This window comes from Acyrthosiphon pisum, chromosome A1, assembly GCF_005508785.2.
Source record: "Acyrthosiphon pisum isolate AL4f chromosome A1, pea_aphid_22Mar2018_4r6ur, whole genome shotgun sequence".
NCBI lineage: Eukaryota > Metazoa > Arthropoda > Insecta > Hemiptera > Aphididae > Acyrthosiphon > Acyrthosiphon pisum.
Genome location: NC_042494.1, coordinates 155,041,864 through 155,055,953, shown reverse-complemented (window position 1 = coordinate 155,055,953; position 14,090 = coordinate 155,041,864). Strand labels below are relative to the sequence as shown.

General features: G+C 32.3%; 1 protein-coding gene across 2 annotated transcripts in view; it reads left to right on the top strand.

The window, feature by feature from the left end:
• The window catches only part of LOC100168678 (neprilysin-1), a 28,263-nt gene that overhangs the window by 5,540 nt on the left and 8,633 nt on the right, over positions 1–14,090 (top strand). The window contains exons 2-8 of one of the 2 annotated variants that reach the window (XM_029488633.1): positions 2,381–2,575; positions 6,407–6,519; positions 7,614–7,658; positions 8,377–8,535; positions 10,419–10,502; positions 12,246–12,463; positions 13,775–14,026. In XM_029488633.1, coding sequence (XP_029344493.1) covers positions 2,484–2,575; positions 6,407–6,519; positions 7,614–7,658; positions 8,377–8,535; positions 10,419–10,502; positions 12,246–12,463; positions 13,775–14,026 — 963 coding nt within the window. In that variant the 5' untranslated portion in view covers positions 2,381–2,483. Of the gene's footprint in view, positions 1–2,288; positions 2,576–6,406; positions 6,520–7,613; positions 7,659–8,376; positions 8,536–10,418; positions 10,503–12,245; positions 12,464–13,774; positions 14,027–14,090 lie in introns of those variants that run through there. The other variant, XM_008187197.3, reaches the window with a different exon arrangement.

Below are 14,090 nucleotides of genomic sequence, written 5' to 3'. Positions count from 1 at the left end.
CCCTGCAAATTGAACCCCTGCCATAGATATATAATAAGACAATTTTATGACAGCCGATTCGATGAGTGTATCGAAGTCGGCAGCCGTAATATACTGTAAGAGGGCAAAATACAATTATAATTGATCCACGACATTAATTATGACCATACCATGAAATATATAATATGATAACAACAACGTCGGGTTTATCCTCGTCGAGTCAAGATTAATTCGTGATGTCATCGTAAATATAATTATTGGTGACGTAATTAAATATTTATTGGATTAGTCAATTGTATTATTTCCTCTTGACATAATACGACTGGCAGACTTCAAAGGTCATATATGAGACATTAACACAGTGTCGGCTATCTATTTGTTTTATAATAATTATAATATGGTCTCTGCAAATAAATGCACGGTTGAGATATTATAGTAGTATAGAGCATTTGCAAGACCACCTTTTTCGGTCTTTCTTGAAATAAAGATAAAATGCCATCAACGAATAATAATATTATATATACCTACTACTAGCTGCCCGACCTTTTTCCGGAAGAAATTATTTTTTTATAATTTAATTTAAAAACATATGACTATTTTTTGGCTATACAAATAATATAATATAATTACATATTGTAGTTATTGTAATTGCTAATTTCTGAAAATTATTTAACCTACATTTTGAATTCAACCACTGGAATGGTATATTGTATTATTTTTATTATAGAATAGAGTTAAGGTAGAAAAAAATGTATAATAATTATATTATTATATAAATAAATTATTTGTTCAATGAATAATATATATTTCAAATGGCAAAATGCAAGTGCCAACAAATAAATAAATAATTAATAATAATAATAATAAATAAACAAACAGACCGGTTTCCTTCGTCTCCAAAATCAAGTTAGATTCTTATATATATAGATAATATATCTTTGTATGTAGGGCGTCATTCTGATTTAGCAAAACATTAAAATTTTCGTACATGATGCTTATTAATCTTTATTATTGTTACGGAATCAAATTTGTATTTTTTTTTCAGAAAATCTTTAAGGCGGCCTTTCACAAACGGCACCCACACATTGAATGATTTTTTTCATCGTAGTTTGGTCCGTCCGGTGGAGGCCCATCACAATATTTTTATCGTCGGCCATTCAAATATTAATTGTTGTCGAGTTTTTTTATTATCTTTTTACCCTCACACATATGTGCTGCAGTGATAGGACTATTATAATACGCGATTTGGTATGTTTTTTTGGCTGTATCATCTCACGAAATTGGTTAGTAATGTCCACACGAATAGTCAAATCGTATTGATATTATAAAATGTTAGATAATTTTTAGATTGCATATTTTTGCATAACATTCTAAGTATAATGAAAGCAATATATAATTATATAGAAATACTACGCGTTATTATTGCAAACACGAACAGTAACAATAACTATTTAGTGGTTAATTTTAACAGAAGTAATATATGTATAATATTATTTGAAAAAATGTTGTTATTTTGGCAAACTATATTGTCTTGTGTTCTAAACGAAAAAATTGTTTTTCAAACTTACCGTATACTCATAGCTGCAAGATGCTTCTTTAAGATTTTCGAAACCGAGCTAGCGTAAAAACTAACTTTGGTTTTCTCAATCAGTCTGTTTAAAAAAATAATCAGAGGACGGAACAGAGACTTAATGACCGCGGTATTGAAATATTATTTCGACAAAATCAAAATGCGTATTTTCCTATATTTTTTTTATTTTTTTTTCAATTTTTTTCTCGTTTATTTAATACTATGTATTATATGCTATTATTTTGTCGGTACGTGTAATTTCGTTACGTGCCGCTAAGGTCCCAGTTTTGCGGCGGTCACGGTCGACGCGGTGAGGTCTGTGAGGGAGGTGAGGGGTGTGAGCGTGTGAGGGCGAGTGGACGCGATTGATTGATATTTCGGACACACGCAGAGGGTGGTCTTTTTTTATTTTTATAATGCCATTTTTATTTAATACGTACGCGCGTGGCATGGTAGCGACACGTTTTACTATCGGACGAGCGTGTTGCACATTACGACATGCATAAGATTCCGGCGACGTACTGTGCAGCAACTGTCTTGCGTCCGGTTCGCGACGATTCGTTTGGATTCGTGTGACGGGACCTTTGCAGCGGCTTCGGAGACCGCTCCATTAGTTTTATCAACGGCGATCACAGCAATGACAATTGTAATAATACAATGTCGTAACACGACTTGTCTCGTCTGCGATATCGTTAAAATAATAATATATTATATCAGACAAAAGAATATAATATAATATTATTTCACGTCGAAAATGTCGGTCGTCGACAGCGAGTTCGACGGCGTCGCGCATGTGATCACCGATAACCACTATCTGCGCGACTATCACAGGTCTGCGGAGAAGCAGCAACAGCAGCAGACCGTAGGAGTCGTCGCCGGAAACGCCGAACCGCCCACTGCAGCCGGACCGGAAGTGCATCAGGGCTATCAACCAATGGCGCCGCCGGCCCTGCAACAGTCGCAGCTTCAGCAGCAGCCCAACGGCGGCGATGTAGGTCTCGTCTCGGTGTCGTCTCGGAAGCACAGGTACTTGTGTGAATGGATGGGGTTACTGCAGCTCATATTATTATTATTATTACACTGCACACGATCATATTCGACGAGTTTTAAAATCTCATTGGTCTGGTCTCAGTCGAGATTTTCTCGTTACAGACAGCTATGACTTCTGCAGGGGTTAAGGGAAGTAAAATACTATACTTATTAGGTCGTTATACGGTATTACCAGAAAACAAACAACGGACATTTTGTTTCAAACATATAGAAAACACGAAAATATTTGATCTTGTTAAACGTTTAAAATTTCTACCACATCGTATTATTGACAACCCGAATTTTTACTTAAGTTTAAGTTTGATTAATAGTTTTATAAAATATAAATTATCATTATATTAATGAAACACGATTTATTGTTTTTACGTTTTGAAGAGTTGAAAAACAAAATGATTTTTCCTTCCGTTACTAATCGTTATGAAATCAAAATAAGCGATATCCAGAGCTAGTCCCGATTTTGAATTTACCAAAATATATTTTTTATTTAAGAAATTGTCGATTGATAATAAAATAGGTACTGACAACTAATATAATATAATAAATAATCCCGATAATATATTATGATCAATAATTTCCCGTAGTCTGTTAACTAGATAAAAGTTTTTTAATGGTGTGCCATAATTGGGGGACACTGTATTCATAAAACTGTGGGTTACCGATAGTGCAGTGTAAAATTTTGCAAACGATTCACTATTTCACTTTTATTTTATCATATTATTACTCATAGACGTGCGCAGGCCTCTTTTTCGGGGTATGCAGAAGGCTGCCACTGGCGCCTCCTGAAAGTTATTTTAAGCATTTAAAATTCTGATAAAATATATACACAATACGCAAATATTGAAATATTTAATTCACTGTTTAATTAAAAAAATTAAATATAATAATACAACTTGTACAAACAAACAAAAAAAAAAAAAACATTGTCATATAAATAAAAATTATAGTTTATCATAACATCATTCTGCGTTAGGTAGAGTTTTTGAAATCATTATTGATGTGTTCGTGATTTAAATTAATTACTTTACTAGATTCAAGCTTTTCCGTATTGACGGAGCGATTGGTTGACTATGAAATCCAATATTCTTATTTAAACAATAAAAACTGAAATATTGTAACAAATACTATGACAAATACAAAAAGTATGCATTTCGCAAATACTTGATACTTATTCTATACGTGAATCAAACGTTATCTCTGCCATTGGTCTGATATAATTTCCCTCGTATTTAATCATATTTATTTATCATTATTAATATTTAATATACGTACTAATTATTTTTCTTGCACAAAAAAACGTTTTATTTCCAGTCGATTTTCGCCCCTCAAATTGCTTCAGGGTATGTAGATGCATACCCTGCTACCCCCTGCGCACGACTATATTATTACTATATAGTGATGGCCGTTAACGACTTTTCGTACGTTTTTTTCAAAAGTTTATGTACAATTATGTACAATAATTGATGTCGAGCGTTAAACTGTCGTTTCTTATTTATTTATTTGTAAGTATCTGAAGACATGTACTTGATTGAAGTGGTAACAGGGTTACCCCGCAGAATATCTTAAGACAAATACCCTACGCTCTGCGTGTAAATATATAATAATAATTTTTATCACGGATATCAACTCTGTTTACATTAGTAATATGAATTTATAATAACAGTTGTAAGTATATAATAGATAATAAATAACTTATGCTACCTACAAAAAGTTAACAAAAATAACATGAATTATAAGTTTTGAATTTTTTCAACTAAATTTTTTGAACTAAAAAAATCAATATCTGTTTTTTTATATTTTTTAAGTAGAACAAATCTTTAATTTTTTTAATAATATGTGTACGAGAACAATTTAAACGGTTCTTATCTCTGTCGCACATTGCTGCTGCAGCAATGACGAGAGAAATTTTAAATATTCAGTCGTGAAAATGACATTATACTATAATATTGTAATCGGTAATGAATATAATGATCGTAATAATTATAATAGCTAATAAATATCAAACAATTATGTGCTGTTGTTTTTAAACTCGAGTCTCGACAATATAATATACGATAAGCGTATTATCCTAATATAGAAACGATTCGGAAATCGCTTTCCGACGACGTGCGGATCGTACGATATTCATTTCAATAATATTTAAAATAGGTAGGTATACATACATTTTATAGGAACGATCATATCGGGTAATATAATATTATTTTATGTTCTATGATAATCTTGTCATTATACAGGCCGATTTTTTTGTTATCGTGGGCATGTCTACCTTACCCGGACATTATGGTTAGTAAAATATGTAAAATTGCATATAATGCCTGATTATCCGTGAAAAAAATACCATTGGTTGTAATAATATCGTATTATGTATTTATTGAGCGATCACACGAATAAGTTGGAACAAAAATATATTTCGCTCAATACACGTATAGGTATGACCGTTTGAAATATTTCAATAACTTTTTATGATTATATACAATTATTATACGTTCACACCGACCGACGTGATCGGCGTTTAATGATGTTTGCCGGAAACAACAGCCATTCTCGAGAGTATATTAATCAATTTACCATATGAATCTTATCGAGCAAAACCTAACCTAACCTAACCTAACCCTCATATGTTTGTGCTACCTTCATATAATTAGGGAAACTTCGAAGCCGATGACCAGAGACGAGAATATCGTTGCAGCGACTGGGTGGCCACACGTCAACCTTTTTTCCCTTTAATAGAGGATATTTTATTTAAATTATGTTTTTTGGAATATATTATAACTTTAAAGTTACCACATACTTACGTCATCGGTACATTTTACTGTGCATGTATAATATAAAGTATAATATTATTATACATCGAAATATTCAAGTGATACGTTTCTGAATTATTAAATTTTATGTAGTGGTGATAACAGTTTTCATACTATGATAGCATGAAAATTATAGTAATTATTAATAACGATAAACTTGGTAGCATTTTATAATTTGTGAATATGTTTTCGAACCTAATAACTGCAGTTGTGGGTATCTACTAAACAAAATATAACAACTACATTTGGATTTTGATAACTCTAATCTCAAGGCGAACACAAATAAATTTGAATTATGTATATTTCGATTTGAATGCCTTAAACACAACTTAAAAACACTTCAAAAGGCAAGAAAACAATTTGTGTTCGCACAATTATTGTTCTAATTAGAACATTTCATTTAATAACTCAGAAACTATTTCAAAAATGTATTCGGCTTCAATCTACAGTAAAAAACGGATGTTCATCGTTTGAAAAATTGGCGTCTGTATCGCTCCAGGCCCTTGGAAACTCCAGAATATAAAATTGTATTATTTTAAAATGTGGATTTTAAGAATGGGTATAGGTACTAAAAACTTGAAATATCAAAATTTGATTAACCGCATTGTTTATGAAAGTGGGGGAGCATATTCTCGGTCGATCGTTCTGTATATAGGTATAGAGGTTATTATCCGCGATAAAGAAATAATTTAGTTAATTGATATTATAATAACGTGCAGGAAATTATCACTAGGCCGTAATCATAATGTCAAATACGAAATGAGTTAATTCCCATACCGAATGTATATCATCATCATAATTGATCGTCACGAAAATCATTACGTCGCGTGGAAAACAATCAATCGTTTCGCTTTTCTCCGATAGCGCACTCGCATTCAGTTTTAAATAATAGCTGTGTCATAATATCATATATTTTGACCGTCAGCCACGGCGGTTACGTTTGGTGGCCGAGACGACTTTTGTCCACCCTGAATAAGACTTAATATCAAATGCATCTCTTCGACAGGAAATTCCAAGACGTGTTCCGCAGCAAAAGCTTTCAGGAAAAATGTATAATTGCCTTCATCGCCGTGCTGGGCTGCACCGGTTTGGTGCTGACGGTCATCAAAATTCGAGGAGGCAAGTCAAAAATCATCGAACGGTGCACATAAAATAATTAATATTCTATAACCCGTCGCATGATAATAATAATTAGAGCAGTGAATTTGTAGAAAAAATGCATTATTTTCACCTGTGAAATGTAGCTTCCAAAATTTGAACTTGATACGAATGAATTCAATTTTAAAACATATTTTTTTGCAATAATTTTCGAGGTTTGTTTTTTGGCCTTTTTGGGTCTTTTTCATATTTTCTTGTTTTTTATTTCATTTTTCTTACTTTATTTTGATAATTTTAATAATTTCCGTTGATTAAATCGTTTTACTCACATTTTATGAACTATTGCTTATTGTTTAATTTTCTTATAAGTTATTTTACACGCTCGGTGCGCACTGCACACTTAATTAATAATATATTAGACTTAAAATAGTGTTTAGGTACACTTGAAACTTTTTATATTTTTTTTTAAATATAATAACTCATATTAGTATAATACTCATAGTATATTTTATACTGACATTAACAGGCTGTCAGCGCACTATTTGTTTTCTCTCTCTGGCTCACACGCAAGATAGACAAAATGCATTTACGCAAAATAATTTTACTATGTCTTTAAGTAATCTTAGAGTAAAGTCACCCATGACAAAAAAATAGAGAATAATACTTTTGAGGGAATGACATATCGATTTGTCTAAATATTGTCTCAAAACAGTTTAAACATCATTTAAATTTACAACATTTTTTTTATTTATTTTGAAAGTCGAATAGAAAGTCAAATAATAATAAAATATAAAATCGATATGTCATTCCCTCAAAAATATTATTCTCTATCTTTTTTGCAATAGGTGACTTTACTCTAAGATTGCTTAAACGCATAGAAAAAATGATTTTACTTAAATGCGTTTTGTCTATGTTGCGCGTGGGCCAGAGAGAGACAACGAATAGTGCACTGACATCCTCTTAATTTATAATATAAGGTATTTTAATGCATTTTAAAGTGCATATTTCGAGATTTCAAGTGCTTTCAATTCACAGCCCTAATTATAATAAAGTGCAGTTAACAATAATAGTGTATTATTTTGGGTACACAATATATGTTTTCGTTATTGTTGTAGGTTTTATGACGAGGACGTGTATGAGCGACGAGTGTCTAACATCAGGTTTGCATCACCTACTTAAATAAAGTATAATATAATATTATTGTACCGATGAAAATAGCGTTTCATGCGACGGTAAGCTTAACCGGCGCCACGTCCTGGAATCTTGTTCGGATTAAGAAAACGTAGTATGGATCAACGATTATATAGTCACGGTGGTGAAATGCGATACAAAATATATAATAATAATAATATGATATTTCATTCCGAAAAAACGTGCCCCAAAATGCTATAATAATAATTAAGGCTCGGAAGTCGATGAACTCAAAACAATTAAAAATGACCTAAACAAATTATGCAAATATTATGAAATAAAATGACCTTAAAAATTACAAATTATGGTTTAAAATTAATGAAATAATTTTTTTTTTTTAAATTTCTAAAAGAAAAATTATAAAAATTATTGCATTGTACTTTCAGAGCATATTTGATGTTGTCAAAATTAAATGAGCAACGTTTATTAAACGAACAAAATTTCAGTTAAAAAAAAATAAAATGCGTCTATTTCCGATCCCTAATAATAATATTATTGTGTGTTAAACTGCAGATATTATGACCCCCAACCCCCACCACAATTCGTTCTGTACGATAATAGTTCGAGTCGTTCGTGATGGTTTTATTCATAATGGTTTTCGATGGTATTTTATGATTATTTTTTATTTTTTTGTTTGCAATTATTACTGTCGCTGTTGTTTACCGCGTGCACGATGAAAATACTCAGCCGAATCTATTATGAGGTCAATAAACGAGGACGTTAAACCTTGCGACAATTTTTACGAATTCGCGTGCGGAAAATGGCAGTTCAGCCATCAGCAGGAAGCCGGCAAGCCCAACAATTGGTTCGTCGAAAGATCGCGACACACTTCTGCAAAAGTAACGAGTGAGTATTATAATAATATATAGTTACGCGACAACAATTATAATAATAATAATAATAATAATAATAATAGGAACGTGGCGTATAACATATACATTGTTATTATTATTATTTTACACACGACGACAAAAGTGGGCGTATAATAAAAAATATATAATAATAACCGTGCCGAAAAAAATTGGGGGGTAGGAATCGAAATCGTAGATAAGCCGAATCGCCGTGCTGGGGTCGTGTCGAAAAACATTTTTCCATTCCCGAATTTCCTAGTATTTTATTTACAATGATACCTGTGATGTGAAAAATTTGTATTGCAAACTGAAAATTAGAGAAAATATCGATCGACGTTTAATACTAATATTTTAAATACTCACAAACAACTCACTTTAAAATTGATATATTGTAAAAGACAATGTTTAACCTTAAGCCCACATAATATATAGGCTAATTTACTTTAATATGTAAGCAAACCACACAAAATTGCAACTGCTGAACGTACGTTTTGGTTTGTTTTTCGTTAGTAAGACGGAAATAAGACCCACCCAAAATCCTATTTAAGTTGAAATACTTACTCAAAAATACATTTTGCTTTGGATAGAGAAATTTAGTCATGAAAAAATTTAATTAAACGTTATTAGTAATACATTATTACGATAAAAAATCATTTTAAATTGTGTTTCGAAATTTTTTTTTTACAGCAATTTGTAATTACATAGACAAATTATTTTCAAAAAGCTTATAGTTTTTGACGTAAGGAGTGTCTTAAATGGATCACCAGGTCACCTGGTATACCCTAAACGTGCACCTCATACTTTAAATATAAAAAACCTTAGGAATTTAAATATTATGCTTTAATAATAACTATTGACGGTATACTTATTCATTTTTCCCTTGTACAAATTCCAAAACTTGGACGAATAAGATATTCAACGTTATAGGTAATATTATAGTATTTCAAAAAACTGAATTATGTTTTGTGAATGATCAGTTTCCTATTTTTTAGGTTTAGTGATTAGTATTATCTCTTTTAGATTCAGGAGCCATTTAATTACCTACCAAGTATTTATGTACCTATTTGCAATTTTTTTGATTTTCTCGATAACTTCTTTTCTATAAAGCAAGGACACGTTGTCTATAATATTGATATCAGATATTTATGTCCTGTTAAAACCGTGTCTTAAACGTTTGTTTAAAAATATTTGTTCATAAGTCTCGATTTAACAGTGACGAATCTTTTTAGCCGAGTCATAGTTGTTAACCTCGTTAGGTCCAGACGAATACGTGATAATAATGTTAGTGCCATTAGTAGAATATAAATTGAAATCGAAAAGAATACATTATTCAGTTTGTTTAAATATAATTACGAAATAATATATAATATAGTATATTTAAATGAAGTATTTCCATTTGAATCATTTAAACGAATTACAATAATTATACTTGGTCGTAAAAAAACGATTTCTGTATGGCATAAACATAATTACTATTATTATGTATCATAAATAATACGATTTCGTATGATATAATATTGTAATAACTCTATCGCCAATCTGTTGAAAGTTAAAACTATTTTCAAATGTTCATGATCTCGTTGGACATTCGTTACCTATTATTATTACTAATGTGTTTTAATCTAATTTCCATACAGACAGATATCAATGTATTGTATTCTTAGGGCTCAGCCCGTAAATCATAAACAAATAAATAAATATATTTTTTAAAAATAACTACCTTTCATACGCTTCAACCCAACCGTCGTTAATTGCAATATGTTAATTATTTTCCCCCGTTATTGTTTTTGTTGTTGATCGCCGTGACTGTGTTGAGCAGATAATAATATTATACACAATGCTTCAAGACAATATAAACTTTTTTTCTTTTTGTTTCAGAGATATTAGAAGAACCGGACCGTGAAAGCGATCTGAAGTCGATAAAACAAGCGAAACGTCTTTACAGGGCGTGTCTGAATACAAGTAAGAGAAATATTATATTTTATTGCCTGAAACACAAGCCGACGGGTACCTCGAGTACAGGAATCCATCCCCTTTTCACGTTGATAATTGTATAATGTGCGATGCGTTTATGAGGGCGGCGGCGTCTCCAAACGTTTGGAGGGTAGCAGCGATTTACTCGACACATGATATTTATCATGATAAAAAAATATAATGCTGTAAAAACGTAAAATATTATACTGTTATTGTGTACAAGGCACCGCCGCCTATTTGGGATCGTATTCTTTTGATCTTCGGGTGTACCTTTATAATATATATTTCATTTAACGTTCTCGGAACTGGCCAGTGGCGGTACCCAAGCCACCCAAAGTCCGCCGAATATTACGAAGAATGTTTTTATTAATAACGAGTGTGTAGAGCGCAAAATAAATAATAATAACATACCTACGTATGCGCAGTCTTACGCGGTCGTTTACTAAAATATAAAAACACTAGACAAGGAGTATTTTTTTGAAGTCTCGTATAACACTCGTGCAATATACGTTTCGACACGAACCGAGTGGGCACCCACGCTAGAGTGAGAGAGGGTCGAGGGACGGTTGGACACGCTTTGCCAGGGGGGGGGGGGGAGATGGGCGTTATTATATTCGACGTCTCGATTATGATAATCTGTAAAATATAACTATTGTTAGTGCAGTAGAAACGTTAAAATATATATTATTATTAGCACGCCCTTGTCTCCTCTCACCACGCAGTAATAAAATGGACAATATATAGCATAATATCATAGATAAATAATAATAATATAATAATATTTATAAAATAATAATAAATAATATTGATAGTATTATAGCGACGAATAATGCATCAACACAATCTCGTCTCTGGTACCTAAATATAATATATTAATATACTTTCACAACAAAAATTGTATTTTCGGGGCTTAGACATTAAACATTCCTCTTTTTTAAAAGACGTAAAAAAATCTAACGCGAACCGTAATGAGTTAGGTCGATTTTACGTATTGCATTTGACGTGGTTCGTTCCAGGTTGCACAGGTCTCTCATTATCGTACCTCGTTTTCAAGGGAGAGCGACGCTTATAAAAAAAATGTTTAGTTTTTATATTTCAATTTTCTGTAACTGAACCGTTTCTGATTGCATTATGAATATTAACAAAATTGTATATGTATAATATGCACTTTTTATCAATATGCTCCTACCTCAACTTGGGTGACCAAAACACCTCGAATCAACCGGTTTCAGTTTGGTTCTCAAATGTTGATAGAATTATTTTACTGTTATAGGTACTCTTAATCCCCAATCTGTTTCAGATCGGATTAAAGTAGATACCTAGTGAAATAGAATTAAAACGGACAATATAATAAAAAGAAAATTATTTAAAGAAACTAACACACAAACATTAAAATATTTAAAAACAACATCTCATCCACACTGACGCACTATATCGTATTGTTCTCAGCTGAGCTAGATAAATACTATAATTTATTTTACCTCAAACATGGTTTGCAATTAGCTGCGTCAGCTCATATTTTTCTTCACTAGCCTACATATCATAAACACTGCTATTTAGACATAATATGACTATTAATATTTTTCTATATTATTTTGTGATGTCGGTGGCTGTGGATCGGCGGTAGACCTTTTGATACAAAAACGACCAATTTATAGACTTTTGATTTTATCTGATAAAATACAATATATATGTACATTATACAGTTGTATGTTTGGTTATTACCCACAGACACATTAAACAAGTTGGGATACGAACCGGTCTTCGAGTTCCTGGAAAAGGTTGGACTTCCACGGAAGTTTCCGGACTTTTCGACTGCCTCATACCTCAACGGGTCCGTGTTTAACGTAGCACGGACCCTGGCGCTGGTCGAGCGGTACCTCGGAGCCGATCTCATGGTGCAATTGTCCTTGGACCTGAACCAGAAAACCAATCGATCGATCATCAATGTAAGTATAGACGCAAAGTACCCATACGGTCATTATAATAGTGTAGAAGCTATGCCTTAAAACAATTAGAACGTACCAAGATAACCATAATAAAATATTTTATAATACATCATGTTTATGTTTGTGTCGAGCATAAAGCGACATTTAACGGTAGTGATTTTTATGTCATTTAATAGGTAAGTCGAGTTAAAAGTTTTATATTAACATAATATTTTATTGAGAAATAGTAATTTTTTGGCAAGACGATGTTAGTTCGCAATATGTTTTTTCTACCCCATCTCCGACATAAAAAAAACGCGGTAACCCAAAATATATTTGTACGCGTGCTCGTCGATGGTTCTAAAATTGTTTGGAGTTCGACAATCGATAACTAATCATTATAGGTCCATAAAAATGTATTTCCACGTTTAAATATAAAGTTAAATAATGAATAAAATACAAAACCATTGGGTACAAAAAACCTTAAAAATATATCAGTCAGACGCCTACAAACTGTAGTACACTCACCTCCCCCCCGCTTTATTTTCGGAATTGAGAAATGTCACACATTTTTGATTTTTTTTTGTGCGTGCGTATTTTATCTATTTTAGCCATTTTAACTTTCGAGGTCTAATTGTATAACCTACGACGCGTTAGCATAATATTAGTATAGGTACAGCGTGAGACCAATACACGCGTCGTTGACACATACGTCGAAATCGCAATACAAAATGGCTGCGTACGAGTTGATTCCCGGGTACCTGTTTACCTGCACTGATACCATTGAGTTTATTCCCGGGTTATTAAGAGATATGTACGAGTTGATTCCCTGGTCATTGTATATTATTATTTACAATATTTAGTCAAATATTCAGCCTATTAGCCTGGACGTTGGCTGACAAGTTTCTCAAAAATGTTGTTCTCTTTATTTTTTTCACATTTTGAAAATTATTAAATCTTTTGTTAAAAAATTATTAGGAAAAAAATTTAGTAGGTAGGTAAAACATTATTATTAAAACATTTAGTAATTTGGTAAAAATGTATAACACATTGTTTTTAAAAATTGGTATCTGGTAATGAGATTACCAGTATACCGTGACACATAATCACCCGGGAATCAACTCGTACATACCTAATAATGACCCGGAAATCAACTAATACATAAAGTAGGTCTCGGGAATCAACTTACTTACTGCGTACAAAAGCGCTAAACATGTCACGGTATATCGATAAATCGTGTCGAATGGTCGTGGCCAAAACGGTTTATTTAGGGAGTTTCGATGTTTTGCTGGTTTTTTCGTTTTACCGGTGAATTTCTATCTTTGTCCGCAGGTTGGGCCCGTGACGAACATTGAATCGGCATTGCCTGAACCGCTGTTCGACCACCGCCGCAACCGAGTCGGTGGACAGCGACCTCCTGACGTCTCCGCGTTCGACAAAGAAGCGGAAACTTCTCGATTAGTCATAGCCAAAGTCAATTACATGGTAAGTGTCATCAGGAGTATGTTCCCCGACGACTTTTTCAACAGCTCCTTGCTGAACCAAATTTGCCTCAAAATCATCGTTATGGAAGTGACGTTAAAGGTACCTATAATTATTTTAATTGCACGTTCAATGTATTATAATTTATAGCACAAACTATTATATT